Source organism: Lissotriton vulgaris, unplaced genomic scaffold (assembly GCF_964263255.1).
Source record: "Lissotriton vulgaris unplaced genomic scaffold, aLisVul1.2 SCAFFOLD_3102, whole genome shotgun sequence".
In the NCBI taxonomy this organism is placed as follows: domain Eukaryota; kingdom Metazoa; phylum Chordata; class Amphibia; order Caudata; family Salamandridae; genus Lissotriton; species Lissotriton vulgaris.
Window position 1 is genome coordinate 126,075 of NW_028245668.1, and position 14,591 is coordinate 140,665.

At 46.9% G+C, this 14,591-nt stretch overlaps 1 protein-coding gene across 1 annotated transcript in view; it reads left to right on the top strand.

Moving 5' to 3' along the window:
- Nucleotides 1–2,467, top strand: part of LOC147666319 (gastric inhibitory polypeptide-like) — a 96,547-nt gene extending 94,080 nt beyond the window's left edge. Inside the window, exon 6 of the mRNA XM_086949138.1 lies at nt 2,137–2,467. Within this exon, the coding sequence (XP_086805264.1) occupies nt 2,137–2,146 (10 nt within the window). The 3' untranslated portion in view covers nt 2,147–2,467. The remainder of the gene's footprint in view (nt 1–2,136) is intronic.
- The last annotated feature ends 12,124 nt before the right edge of the window (nt 2,468–14,591 follow it).

The following is a 14,591-nucleotide window of genomic DNA, read 5'->3' on the forward strand; positions in this document are numbered from 1 at the left end:
TATATACATATATATATATATACATATACATATATATATATATACATATACATATATACATATACATATATACATACATAGACATATATATATACATATACATATACATACATATACATATATATACATATATATATACATACACATATATATATATATATATACATACACATATATATATATATATATATATATATATACATACACACATATATATATATATATATATATATACAAACAACAAGGGTTCCCCTCATGAAGACGCCTACACGGGGAGTTTAGTCACCTTTTTATTGCGGATCACAGCAGTAATAAAGTTCCATCTCAGATCCTCATTAAAAGCCAAACGCGTTTCGGAAATGTCTCTTTCCTTGATCACTGTCACTCGAAAAGGAGAAGCAACAGCAGAAATGAGGAACGTCCATATATGCCACCAAGTCCCGCCCATGTGGGCGTGTGCTAAAAAGCCTCATGGTACTTGCAGTTCCCCGATATACATCTCTCCCAAGTGGGTGCTGTTGTGTCCTTAATTTCATCATTTTTCTTACCCCCAGTGGGTTGATACAGATGTGGAAAACCAATATTCTGCTGCCTTAAAATACCACGCAATGTCTGTTTTTTAGCACACGCCCACATCTCACTAAAAATTCTGAGTGCTCATACACAGAAATTGTAGTCATTACCATTATTTCTTGTGGGTGTTTATTAGTAATAATAGCTGTAACGCAATAGAATCTAGAATAAGAACTAATGAAGATACATGATTACTATGGTACCTCATGATTCATTATATCTGCAGTGAAGACGGGGTGGAACCCCCACTTATGACGAACAATGAGTTCATTGATCACCCAATCTGTATCGTATCATCTGGCCTAACTGTCAGTAGTACTACATATACAGTCATGAAACTCTCACTACATCACACAGTCAATGCTGGAATAGGAAGCGTTACAGACTAGGGGCCAGATGTACGACCCATTAATTAGCGAGTGGCAAACTGCGTCACATTTGCGACTCACAACTTGTGACTTTGCAACTTGCGACTCGCTGACTGGTATGCACAACATTGTCTGAAACAATGTTTACGATTCCCAATGGGGTCGCAAATTGCATGCCTCATGCATATTAATGAGGCTGTCGCAATTTGCGACCCCATTGGGAATGGCTGGCACTCCCAGGAATAATGGCCTGCTGGAGTCAGCAGACCTCCATATCTGCGACTGCTTTTAAATAAAGCAGTTTTATTTTTTAAATGAAGCCCGTTTTTCTTAAAGGAAAACGGGATGCATTTAAAAATTTAACTTTTCTGTTTCATTTTTTAAGGGTAGGCACTGCCTGCCCTTAAAAAATATTTGCACATGCATTCCCAAAGGGTAAGGTGTCCCCTGGCGACCCTTCCCCTTTGCGAGTGCTTTACCACCCTTCTGAGAAGGATGGCAAACTGAGAGTGTTTTGCGACTGCAATTGTGGTCGCAAAACATTCTTACATAGCTTAAGTAGTTGCTATTAGGAAGCGACGCCTTTGGAATGGACCTTCCTGATAGCAAGTCGCAATTTGATTTATGACTCGCAAAATAGGATTGGTACATGGGCCACAGGTTTTTTGCTGGCGCAAACAGGTTTAAAACCCATTTGCGCCCCAAGAGAGCAAACTGATACCTACCAGGACATAAGGCAGGTTGACAAAACATATAACTACTTACAGTAAGTACAAAGTGAATCCAAATGAAACATAGGCCAACGGCAATACCACAATAACTACAAGCTACAAAACCCTTCATTACTGCCAGCTACAATGCATTTCATCGCCGAAATTATCGGACATCAATCTCTTACCTACCACAATGTAATAAAAAAATGCAGCTCTCTTAGAGTGACCAGCAACAAACCTTTAGCCTCACACAATATAATCAGAGACAGATTTTTCGAATTATTAAAGCATTGAATATAGGGTAATAATTTGATAGTGAGACAAAACACAGATTAAAATTGTAAAGAAAATATGTCTCACTGTTTAAGAGATCAAGATTAAAATATTACTGTCAAAAATCTCTGATGTACCTACCTACTGAACAACAAGACGTTTATGCTTGGTGGCGTATATTAACTAGTTTCTCACCTTTATTTTTATAGAACCGAGTAACTTGGAATACATTTCCTGTGAACATTTGGACTTGAAACAAACATCATGACCTAGAGAAAAAAGGATTTCACGGCAAAAACCTTCTGCTTTAGTTACACATTTTACAATACTGCAGTGTGAAATAATAAAGTACTTCATTCAAAAAACATACTATGCAGATCTATTTTTGTTCATGAGAAAACCCTATTGTGACCTCCAGTAAACATTTGGACTTCAATAAAATATCATGAGCCACAGACAAAAAGGATTTCAAAGCAATAACCCTCTGCTTCAGTTAAACATTTCACAATATTGTAATGCAAATAATAAAGTATTTCAATCAAACATTATACTATCCAGATCTATTTTTGCTCATGAACTAAGCCTGTGGTAACTTTGATTCGTAGTTGTCTCTCTTCCGTTATAAACTTAAAGGTTCCACATCATACAACACAGGACAAAAACTTTCTATAGTTGTTCAATCAATCTTTGCACAACCAGTGTAACACCTGGATAAACCGTAGCACAAATTAGCATGTTTTCATATTAAATTAGGAAACATTCAATATTTGTTTTGGGCCCATAAAAGAGGATGGCCAGAAGGGTTTGATAATAAAAGCGGGCCTACAGATCAGGAGTAACAGCCACCATGAATTTCTTTGTATCCCACTTCTGCATACCAAATTCTCTGTGGGCAGAAACGACAGTACGGAGAATAAACAGGGCTTTTAAGTATGAGAGAAGGCATGTGCATAATTTAAGTTGTAGGAATTTAATTCGTTGAAGTATAAAGAAAATAGAGCTCAGCCAACGCAATCCTTCCAGTACTCCAGGCAGGGGATAAACAACTCTCCATGGAATCGTGGTACATCACCTACTCTGTAAGCAGAGGAAATGTATGCACCTGGTACAGCACTGTGAGGGGACGCTCTTAAACGTTCTTTAACTGTGTAACAAACAATGATTTTTTTTATGTTATTGTTTAGTTAATTAAAAGCGTAACAATGTTCCTTACTGTTTGTAGCAGCTATGATAAAAAGAATCAATCAAATTTTGAAATCATTCAGCTGTCAAATATCACACCAATAAATAGATTTATAATCAACTGTTAACCAGAAGTATGTTCTAAGGTTCAATGAAATAGCGCCTGTACTCTACTTTTTTCAACATGGTTTGCAGGAGTGAACCGGCAATTAACAGATGACAAGAGTTAGTCACTTCGGTACCAGCGACAAGTCGTAATGATTGAGAATAGTGGTCTCTACGTCCGGGATGATCCGGTCCACTTGCTCCCTCATTGAGGTACCGTCCTCAGGACTGTTTTTCAAAAGCATCAATTATTGCTGGTGTTAGATCTTCTGTAAGTGGACCCTCTCGTTGCTGTATTGACTTTGTCGCCTGTTCATGTATACGCAGGAACTTAACCAGTTTACAGTTTATCTGAGGGTCAGATGGATCAAACCCTTTGATAAAAGCTGCCCGGCATGATTGTATTTCTCTGTCCAAAAAAGCTGTTCTTAGTAAAGTGATTAGTGCTGGGTGAAGTTTCTTGCAGATGCATATTAGGTGATTAAGATCTTCTTTTGGACTTCCACATAGGAGACACATTTTTACTTCAATATTTTTCCACTTTGGGGCATCAATCATAGCAATCAATTATAGCATTTGTAAAGCGCACTACATACCCGTGAGGGTCTGAAGGCGCTAGGGGGAGGGCGGGAACGCTATTACTGTTCGAAGAGACAGGTCTTGACGAGTCTCCTGAAGGTCAGGAGGTCTTCGGTCTGCCGTAGGCAGATGGGGAGGGTGTTCCACGTCTTGGCGGCGAGGTGGGAGAATGATCTTCCGCCGGCGGTCACTCTTTGGATGCGGGGGACGGTGGCAAGGGTGCGGTCTGCAGAGCGGAGATGGAGGGCGGGGTGGAGTGGCTGAGTCAACTGTTGAGGTACGCTGGTCCAGTGTTGTGGAGTACCTTGTGTGCGTGCGTGTGGAGCTTGAAGGTTATCCTCTTGTTGATGGGGAGCCAGTGCAGGTCCTTCAGGTGGGGTGTAATGAGGCTGTGGCGGGGGATGTCAAAGATCAGGCGTGCGGAGGCGTTCTGGATGCGTTGGAGTCGTTTCAGGAGTTTGGCCAGGGCTCCTGCGTAGATTGCATTGCCGTAGTCTAGTCTACTGCTGATGAGGGCCTGGGTGACCGTCCTTCTAGTTTCTCTGGGGATCCACTTGAAGATCCTGCGAAGCATGCGAAGGGTGTAGAAGCAGGAGGAGAAGACGGCGTTGACCTGCTTTGTTATGGAGAGTGTGGAGTCGAGGATGACTCCTAGTTTGCGTGCGTGGTCGGTGGGTGTTGGGGGTGTTCCTAGTGCAGACGGCCACCAGGAGTCGTCCCAGGCCGAGGGGGTGGATCCGAGGATGAGGAACTCTGTCTTGTCCGAGTTCAGCTTCAGTCGGCTGATCCACTTCCAGTCGGCGACGGTCTTCATGCCTTTGTGGAGGTTGGTTTTGGTGGTGTGGGGGTCCTTGGTGAGGGAGAGGATCAGCTGGGTGTCGTCGGTGTAGGAGATGTTGTTTAGGTCATGCTGTCGGGCAACGTGGGCGAGCGGTGCCATGTAGATGTTGAACAACATTGGGCTGAGGGATGAGCCTTGGGGTATGCCGCAGATGATCTCAGTGGCTTCGGAGCGGAAGGGGGGAGGCGGACACTCTGGGTTCTCCCGGTGAGGAAGGAGGTGGTCCAGTCCAGGGCCTTCTCTTGGATTCCGGCGTCGTGGAGGCGTGCTCTTAGTGTACGGTGGCAGACTGTGTCGAAAGCGGCTGACAGGTCCAGGAGGATGAGGGCCTCGGTTTCTCCATCGTCGAGCAGGATTCTGATGTCGTCGGTGGCGGCAATGAGGGCAGTTTCAGTGCTGTGGTTGCTGCGAAACCCGGACTGGAACGGGTCCAGGATGTTGTTCTCTTTGAGGAAGCCGGTCAAGTGTTAGTTGACGGCCTTTTCGATGACCTTCGCCGGGAGCAGGGAGAAGGGTCGGAAGTTCTTAAGGTCCTTGGGGTCCGCCTTGGGTTTCTTTAGTAGGGCGTTGATCTATGCGTGCTTCCAGCTCTACGGGAAGGTCGCTGTCTTGAAGGAGATGTTGATGATTTTCCAGAGGTGGGGTGCGATCGTGTTGGTGGCTTTGTTAAAAGGGGTTCAAAGACAACCAGTAACCAAAGACCCCTTTATGTTGCCCGGCGGTGTCGCCTCTATGACCCACCAATATTAATCAATGAAGAAGCAGGCGCTGGAGACTGGAAGGCAGGAAACGAGGATTTTATTCTCTCCGGAGGAGAACACATCAATTCAGACAGCAAGTATCGTCACGAGGTGCTCTAACCACATCTCTGAGGCCTGGCCTCTTATACTAGGGTTTATGACCTTTATTGCACGTAACACATTCTCGCAACACTTTGATATTTGAAAGAACCTCCTCGGAATCTCCCCTTCAGGCCCGTTCCCACATACATTTACAGTTGAATTCCCCACCCCGGTCACAACAGGTGATGATTGTTGCGCAGCAGGGCATTCCGCCGGTTCACGGAATGCGTGGAGTTGATCGGATCTCATAGGGTGGGGGCTTTGATCAGCTCGAGGGTCTTTTGATGGGGAGGGGAAGCTTCCTACTGTACAGGGTGATAAACAGTATCCGCAGGGCCAGGTGGTGGCCTGGGAACAAGGAAGACAAACGGGGACACAGGAAAAAGGGGTTTTGCATCAAAGGACCTGAGACCATGAAAGGAATGAAGGGAGGTGTCGCGCTGGGAACAGGATGGGATTCTGTGGCGGAGCTGCGCTGAAGAGGGGTTTATGATCCAAGGCATGAGAGAGCGGGGGTTGTCAGCGTGCGGGGGATGCTTGCGAGGTTAGGAGAGAGAGAGAGAGACGCGCCGGCTATCAGCGAGGGGCAGGGAGGCCATGGTGTTTAAAATGGCTGCTGCTTATGCGCAAGGCATGTGAGAGTGGGAATGACCGGTGCGTGGGGGTCTTTCGTGAGGGTGATTCTGATCGTAACGGCTAAAATATGGCGGATGTGCATGACGAAAAGTGTGGCATCGGAAAAAGGCAAGATGGCGTAGATAATGTTCACCAAACTGTATTAATTTTCCACAGTCCTCCCTTTAACATTTCCAAGACATCTTGCTGGCCTATTTCCTATCTATACCTATTGCAGCGGTCATAAGTAAGGGAGAGGGGACTTAGGCAAAAGAACTGTACATAAACATCACATTATAAACATCACATTGAAAAATCTCATCATCTAGTAGGCGGGTTCATCGTTAAGTTGGTTGCAGAAAAAGTCATAGTACTGCAATATCAGACTAGAATGATGTAGCGAAGGCGTTGGGTACAGGTCATAGATACTTATAGTCATTTGGAATAGGAACTGGTAAGTTATCATATAAGTAAGTCCTTTTTGTACTCGGCGGGAGCATAGTCAGTCCAATGGTGGTTGGGAGAGAAATGAGATATAATAAAAATAAAAATCAGAGTTCTCAGTGTCTTTGTCGTCTTCTGTTGGCACTGTTAAGCACCTGGATTACAATTCGTTCTGTCAACAGGAATGTTCATGTGGATTGAGTCGTTGGAGGTCTGCGGGCAGGGGTACATTTTGTTTTGTTTCGCCAGACCTCATAGGAGAAATGCGTTACGGTTCTGGAGCAGGTGCATTTTCTTCCGTAACCCAGAGCATAGTTATTAGGAGGCAGAAAAAGGATTGTGATGAAAAGTGCAATTGTCTTTGAGTTGTGGGGTCTGTTTGTTTCTTGAGTCACTGTGGTGGGTATTTCCTGTTGCTTCCATCATCATCGAGGCGTTCAGCAGCGGGTAGAACCACATACTTCGTTCATCTTCTCTTTAGGGGCGACCCTTGGTGGAGTTCTAGGTCACCGTTCTGAGATTAACATAGTTCGTGGTCTACTTAGTCGGAGCTCCCTCCCTTTTGACGCAGGGAATACCCTTCTCTGGATAGCTCAGTAGGATTTGGAGGAACTTGGAAGTTCAGGTGGAAAGGTGTGTGTGTGAACAGTCCTTATGGTAGGTCGGAGGAGGAGGGGATGGAGCAGGGCCAAGTCGGGAACAGATCAGGGGGACGGAGAATTTGAGACAGGCGGGTCCATAACCAGGTTCAGAGAGCGGGGACTTTTTTGGCACACGTCGATCATAGAGCAGGGGCTTCAGGTCAGCCCTTTCCTTAGCTTTGTCTGAAACAGTGCCTCATCCTGCGACTCCTTACTGCTGTGGTCTCGCCTTGGCCTCCGTCGCTGAGGTTCCACGATCCGCAGTCAGGCCGCGTGCTCCCACATCCGGTCTCTTTCTCCTCCGACAGTGGTACCCTTAAATGAGTTCGAAAAGACAGTCTTTAGAGATTTTGCAGAAGAAGGTAATTACATAAACCTATTTCTCTCCCAACACCAAGCAACTGGGGTAAACATCCGCTACATTGAGGTTTGCAGCCAACGTATAAACAATTGATGATGGGTTTGCTGGATTTCCTACAACTTCCCTTTGTGGCTAATTCTTTGGCGTTTTGTTGGTTATTACATTCATTTGTCGTGGTACGAGGTCTGGTACCCATTCATTGCATTCGTCTATTACAGTAGATGTCAGTTCTTCTGGTAGAGACCCATTTCCCTAGTACGAGTCTTGCAAGGCTAGGCCGGTCTTCAGGGCTTTGTATCTTACGGAAAAGTGCAACGTGCTATTCACCATAGTCTGATAGGCATCCTTCTGAGAGATGAACATAGGCTAAACGACTCTCCATTACATCAATGCGTCCTATCTTTTAGCTAAACATCCTATTTTCAACAAGGTTTACTGCAACAAGTTCTTTCGGTTTTCGATCTAATTTTAACTTTGCACACATCTTTCTAACTTTCTATATAGATTCTCGCAACCTGGTTACTACAAAAACTCGGGGGGGCTTGCGATAATTATTAAACTTATCCTTGGGGTGGGTGGGATCTTATGGAAAACAACTAGGAACACAGCGAATTGGAGCAAGGGGCGTTTTTCAGATTCTCGTTCAGGGCAGCTGATACCAAACTGGGGGCATTTTGGGAAGACGGGGGTGTCTCGATCATTTCTTACTGCTTGGGGTATGGAGACAATTTGGAATGGGGAAGGTCGCATTACCACAGACATTTTTTTTTTTTATCATAGAAGCCACTGACAAATAGTTCCCTGACTGTGGGTCAAATTTAGGGAACCTTAGTCGTCTTACCTGTCCCTTTCCTTTTGGCCAATTTAATTTTCATCCATATTTAGCAGAAAAGGAGAGGTAGTAACGTGGTATCGATACAATTTTATTTAGGACGAATTTGTGCAAATACTTGTGGTATTTGGGGCCAATCAGGAGGTGCACCAGGTTCGCCAATTAGGTGCCAGTCGCTAGGAAGAGGGAAAGTGTGGAGGGGTGAAAGAGAGAGAGAGAGAGAGAGAGAGAGAGAGAGAGAGAGAGAGAGAGAGAGAGAGAGAGAGAGAGAGAGAGAGAGAGAGAGAGAGAGAGAGAGAGAGAGAGAGAGAGTAACAATAGGCCAAATAGTACACGTGTGACATGGAGAATGACCGTGTATTGTTTGGGCTATTCAGTGCATTACCCAACGTTAGACGTTTCGGGTCTGTGTTAGGATGTAGAAAGCATGCAGTTTTGGGACGGAAGAGCATTAGGTCAGGTACAAAAAGGTCGCGCATTGAGTAGGGCGTCTTTTTGTGTCGTCTTGCAGCGTTAGTCCGTTTTCATGCATCGGGCGTGACGTGGCTCCAGATCCTTTACGATACCCTAATCGGGACTCCAATGTAACCTGCAGAGGGAAAAGGGAGGAAAAGGGAGGGGGAACAACATTCGAGCACATCAAATGTACGGGCACGAAAGTCCTTTACTTACCACATACTCGTACTTATCTCCTCGGGATATAATCCCTAGGGTCTTGGTTTCTGAAGTCAAGGGGGCGGGCAGTGTGATAGGTGGTTCATGGGGGGTTCGAGGGTGGCATTATGGATCGTGTGTAGGGAAACGCTAAAAAGAGGAATCAGAGGTGCCTAGCGCGAGGTACCTGGTTTTGTAGATGTATCTGGCCATCGGGATCCTTAAATCATTCCCAAAGCTGTGATGTTCTAAGGCATATCAGTTCTTCGGTCAGCCCTGTCCCTTAGTACCTTCGACCACCATACCTTTATAACATTCTATCAATCACACCGCTTTACTTTACCCATTCTCAGAAGTCGAGGTCCTTCTTCATACGTTAGTTCCTGAGCTTAGTCGCATATTTTGGAGGCAGCGTATCATACCTTTGATTCGATCATCAATCCAGGGCCGAACAACCATTTTTCAGATAACCTTAAAAAAGAGCAGAACGGTTGCGCACAGAAAAAGCCCTCCCACCAATTCCCACATTTACAAAAGTATGTGATGCCTAATCATAGTTTGGAAAACCTTTATTTGCATAATCGTTCAGTACGTAAAATGTGAGAGTGCAATCATATTTTGGCCGGACATGTCGACGATGGAAGCACATACAGTAGGGGGGTTATTTTGCGGCACAAGAACATGTTAGAAAGGCCTAATTAATTATTTGCAAGTAACTAAAAACGTTTCATTGCGTGATGAGGGATCAGGGGCATTTCAGTTCATAAATGGAAACACAGTCAAGCTCATTGTAATCACATTTCCTAGATGTATACCGTGGGTGTGCATCATAAGCGACGTTATGTACCAGTTACAATAAATATCAAAATAAATCGTTCATTGAAATCAACATTTTTACGGGACCCCTTTCAAATGTTCGTCAAGTGAACCCTCCTCCCTTTTTCATCAAGTGCGCAGAGGTTCGTATATAAATCTTAGTACATCAAGTTTCATTAGCTAAGGAACACCACGAGGCATCCGTTAGTTCCTATTGATACCGGCGCCATTTTGGGCGAGGCCGGTTTAGTCCGGAAGTAGCATCAGGGGCAAAAATGTCTCCGACGATTGGCGGTTGGACCAGGGTCCCTTTCGGCAGTTCAAAAAACCTGTGCTAACAGAGGGGCTGGTGGTGTGGACCGTCAATCAAGAGAGGGAGGGAGGTAGAGTCTTTCTTACCGGGTCATGTTGATGTTCAGCCGGAACTTACTCGAGTTCGTTAGCCCATAATGTTCCTGGGTGGTTCAGACGGAAGCTGATGCAGACACGAGAGCACCGCCATCTTGTTGCTGTGCTGTGGTTATTTCATTAGTGATCAATGCAGCTGTTCCCCACCGGAAGCCTGAAGGGGCTGAGGGCTCTTGGGACTTTGGTAGAATCTTCAAAGTCGAGGGGATGTTTGTCGATGGTGGGGGCTTGCGCCCAGGTGGGCAAGTGCCCGAGTTGCAATTTCGGACAAAGTTACTCCAGCGGCCTAGACCCGCCTTCCGAGGGCCCAGACGCCATTTTGAGACCCTGCGGCAGCCGCCCTCCGTCGTATCTTTCAGGAGTGGAAGAAACTTCTTGTGGCGACAAAGACAGAACATCATGCTGTTGGAGCAGGACATTTTGGTTCGAGGCGCCAGGGTGCAGCAGTGGAGCCTTCGTCTGGGGAGGTGAGGGAGGCTCGTCCGTGCCGCCTCCCTCTCCCGGCGCATCCCACGCCGTCCCTTTGAATCAGGGGTGCACATGATGACCACCCTACACCCCTGATTCCGACTTTTGGGGGACCATTGTACGTCCGGTGCTGCGCAAGTATGCCCGTCGAACATTGTATGTCCTGTGCTGCGGAAATATATGTGCGTCGGACATTGTAAGTTCTGTGCTGCGCAGGTATATGGCCGTCGCCCGGCTGGAGGACATCGGCGCCGGGCCAGGGCTGGGAAACCTCCTACCTGCGGAGGCGGGAGAGGCTCGTCCGCGTCGCCTCTCCCTCCCTGCCCACCCTGCATCAGTTCGATGGAGGAATTCGTGATGGCCGGACCAGGAGATACGAGGGAGGGGGTCATTTGCATCCGCCCCCTCCTTACTCGTGGCCCGGGGGACGCCATCCCTGGAAGGGTAGTATGGGAAGACCATTTCATTGCATGCTTTGAGGAGCCTCCTGTACCTTCTCGCCGGCGATCTCTTTTGGTCTATGGCTGTTGGCAGGCCCCGCCCCACACGTGCTATGTGTTTCGGGTGGGCGGGACCGTCGAACTGTTACATTTCGAGGACTTCCGGAGTGAGCGTAATATGTTTTGTATTTCTCCTATTAGTACAGTTTGCTTTAGAGAGTGTTCTACTAGTTATTCTATTTACCGTTGGTTGTGTGTTATCTTTACCGTAGTTAAATCCTAAGTTATATAACAGATGCTTGGCTTCCTTGAGTCCTTTCTCTAACGGGGGTTGTTTACACTGGCCTGTAATTGTGTTTGTTTTTCAGAGTGGGGGAGCAACAGAGAGCAATCAGTCCCAGAACTCTAACATGTCGTTAAAATTGGTCTGACGAAATCTGTGCCATCGAGCATAATCAAACGGGGTGGTTCTATCTGTTCTGTCTGCACTAGTCTGATTGGTTTTTATCTCGCGCCTTTTCCCTTTCTGTCGGCCTGTTCTTTCTGTCGACCCTCCGTTCTTACCTATGCTCTGTAGAGTCGGGCATTGGGCTTTCCAGTGCCCGAGACATCTACAGAAAGCACATTGGTTTTGTTTTAAATCTGTTCGTCCTGTGCATAGTGTCGGGGGATTACTTTCGGGTCGTTGTGTCCCGGGGTTGTCCTGTCGGCACATCCCTTTACACCGTTCCCTTTTCATGTCTACTCCTCGGAACTGTGCCATCGCTGGCCCTTCCCTTTGCCTACTAGACGTTTGGAGGGTTGTCCGTCGTGTCTCTTCACCCTTTCTGACTTCATCGCTTTCCTTTCGTCGTGTGGCTTCTTTGCGCCACATACCGAGACTATCGAGCATAATAGGTGTTGTTTCATTCCTACGAAGGGTTATTTCTACTGTTTCTATTTTGTCAAGATCGAAGGATCCTATCAGTGGCCACTGACTTTCTCGATCCCTTTTCGTATATTTATGCCACAGCTCGCTATAGGCTATAGCGATCAATCCATGCTTCATGAACATGTCCTTATTAGGGGTGCCTTCCAGCGGAGCCGGATGGTTCATCTCTAATAAGCGGTCCGGGCTAAACAGGCTACTAACCAGTGGGGAGAAGACAGGCATGACGGATCACAATGGGGATAATAGTCAGCACTACCTATCTTATCACTGCGTGCAAAGACTAGACAGAATATTTCTATTCTACGTTGTTTGCAGGCAGTGAATACCTCATGAACCAATCTTGAGCAATCAATGTTAGGTCAAAAATAAAAAATCAATATGGTCAATGGGGAGAATAAGTAGGCTCGCAAAGGTCCGCGTCACCTACCCTTTCACTATCTGCAAAGAGGGGACCTATTCTTCCCTGTTTGCAGACAGAGAATCTCCAGAAAACAATCTATAACAGTTAATCAATGGGGGAGGGGCAATTGTTCAGTGGGGGAGAAAGATAGGTCCGATGGATGCGTACCTATCCTTCACTGTTTATAAAGGGAGAGCCTGTTGTTTCTCCGTTTGCAGACAGTGAATCTCCAAATAAATTAACAAAAAGTAATACTAGTATTTTCTCATCAATTATCAATCACTTTCGCAATTCGTCGTGTTTACACGACCTTACCCGGACCGCATGGACAGTTTCTTGTCTTCCGAATCCAGCGCCCGATCGTCCTCTTCTCTTCGTACTTCTTGTGGCACTCCTGATGGTTCCCAGTCAGGACCGCAGATCACTCGAGAGAGGTCTGTTCGGAACCAGTGAAGTTCGGATGATCGGCTGTCAGACGAGGGTCTATCGGACAGGGTACCTTCCGATCATTGCAGTCGTTCACTCTGTCGTCAGGACCTCTCCCACTGGATCCACGAGTCGCTGATGGGCCCCACGCTTGGGACGCCAATTGTTAAAAGGGGTTCAAAGACAACCAGTAACCAAAGACCCCTTTATGTTGCCCGGCGGTGTCGCCTCTATGACCCACCAATATTAATCAATGAAGAAGCAGGCGCTGGAGACTGGAAGGCAGGAAACGAGGATTTTATTCTCTCCGGAGGAGAACACATCAATTCAGACAGCAAGTATCGTCACGAGGTGCTCTAACCACATCTCTGAGGCCTGGCCCCTTATACTAGGGTTTATGACCTTTATTGCACGTAACACATTCTCGCAACACTTTGATATTTGAAAGAACCTCCTCGGAATCTCCCCTTCAGGCCCGTTCCCACATACATTTACAGTTGAATTCCCCACCCCGGTCACAACAGGTGATGATTGTCGCGCAGCAGGGCATTCCGCCGGTTCACGGAATGCGTGGAGTTGATCGGATCTCATAGGGTGGGGGCTTTGATCAGCTCGAGGGTCTTTTGATGGGGAGGGGAAGCTTCCTACTGTACAGGGTGATAAACAGTATCCGCAGGGCCAGGTGGTGGCCTGGGAACAAGGAAGACAAACGGGGACACAGGAAAAAGGGGTTTTGCATCAAAGGACCTGAGACCATGAAAGGAATGAAGGGAGGTGTCGCGCTGGGAACAGGATGGGATTCTGTGGCGGAGCTGCGCTGAAGAGGGGTTTATGATCCAAGGCATGAGAGAGCGGGGGTTGTCAGCGTGCGGGGGATGCTTGCGAGGTTAGGAGAGAGAGAGAGAGACGCGCCGGCTATCAGCGAGGGGCAGGGAGGCCATGGTGTTTAAAATGGCTGCTGCTTATGCGCAAGGCATGTGAGAGTGGGAATGACCGGTGCGTTGGGGTCTTTCGTGAGGGTGATTCTGATCGTAACGGCTAAAATATGGCGGATGTGCATGACGAAAAGTGTGGCATCGGAAAAAGGCAAGATGGCGTAGATAATGTTCACCAAACTGTATTAATTTTCCACAGCTTTGTTAAAAATGTGGTGTGGGCAGGAGGCTTCCGGGAATCCGTAGTGGATGGTGTTCATGATCTTTATGGTGTCGTTGTCGTTAATGTTGGTCCAGGCGAGCAGGGGGTTGGTGCGGGCGGCGGTCGTGGGAGCGGGGGTGGCGGCGGTTGCGGGGGCGGGGGGGCGTCATCGAAGCTGTCGTGGATGTCTGCTATCTTGCGATGGAAGAAGGTGGCTAGTGAGTCGCACAGGTCTTGTGCAGCGGGATGTCATTGATGTTGGAGCTGGGGTTGGAGAGTGCCTTCACAATGCTGAAGAGTTATTTGCTGTTGTGTGTGTTGTTGTCTATGCGGTCTCTCAAGGCGGTCCTTTTCACCGGATCTGATGAGTTTGTGGTGGCGGTGGATGGCGTTCCTGTGGGCTGTGTAGCTTTCCGGAGTTCTTTGGTGGGTCCAGTTTTTTTCTAGTTTTCGGCAGGTTCACTTGCAGGGCTGGAGGTTTTCAGTGAACCAGCTGGCTCTTTTGCTGGTGTGGGTGTTGGGGGGCTTTTTGAGCAGGGTGA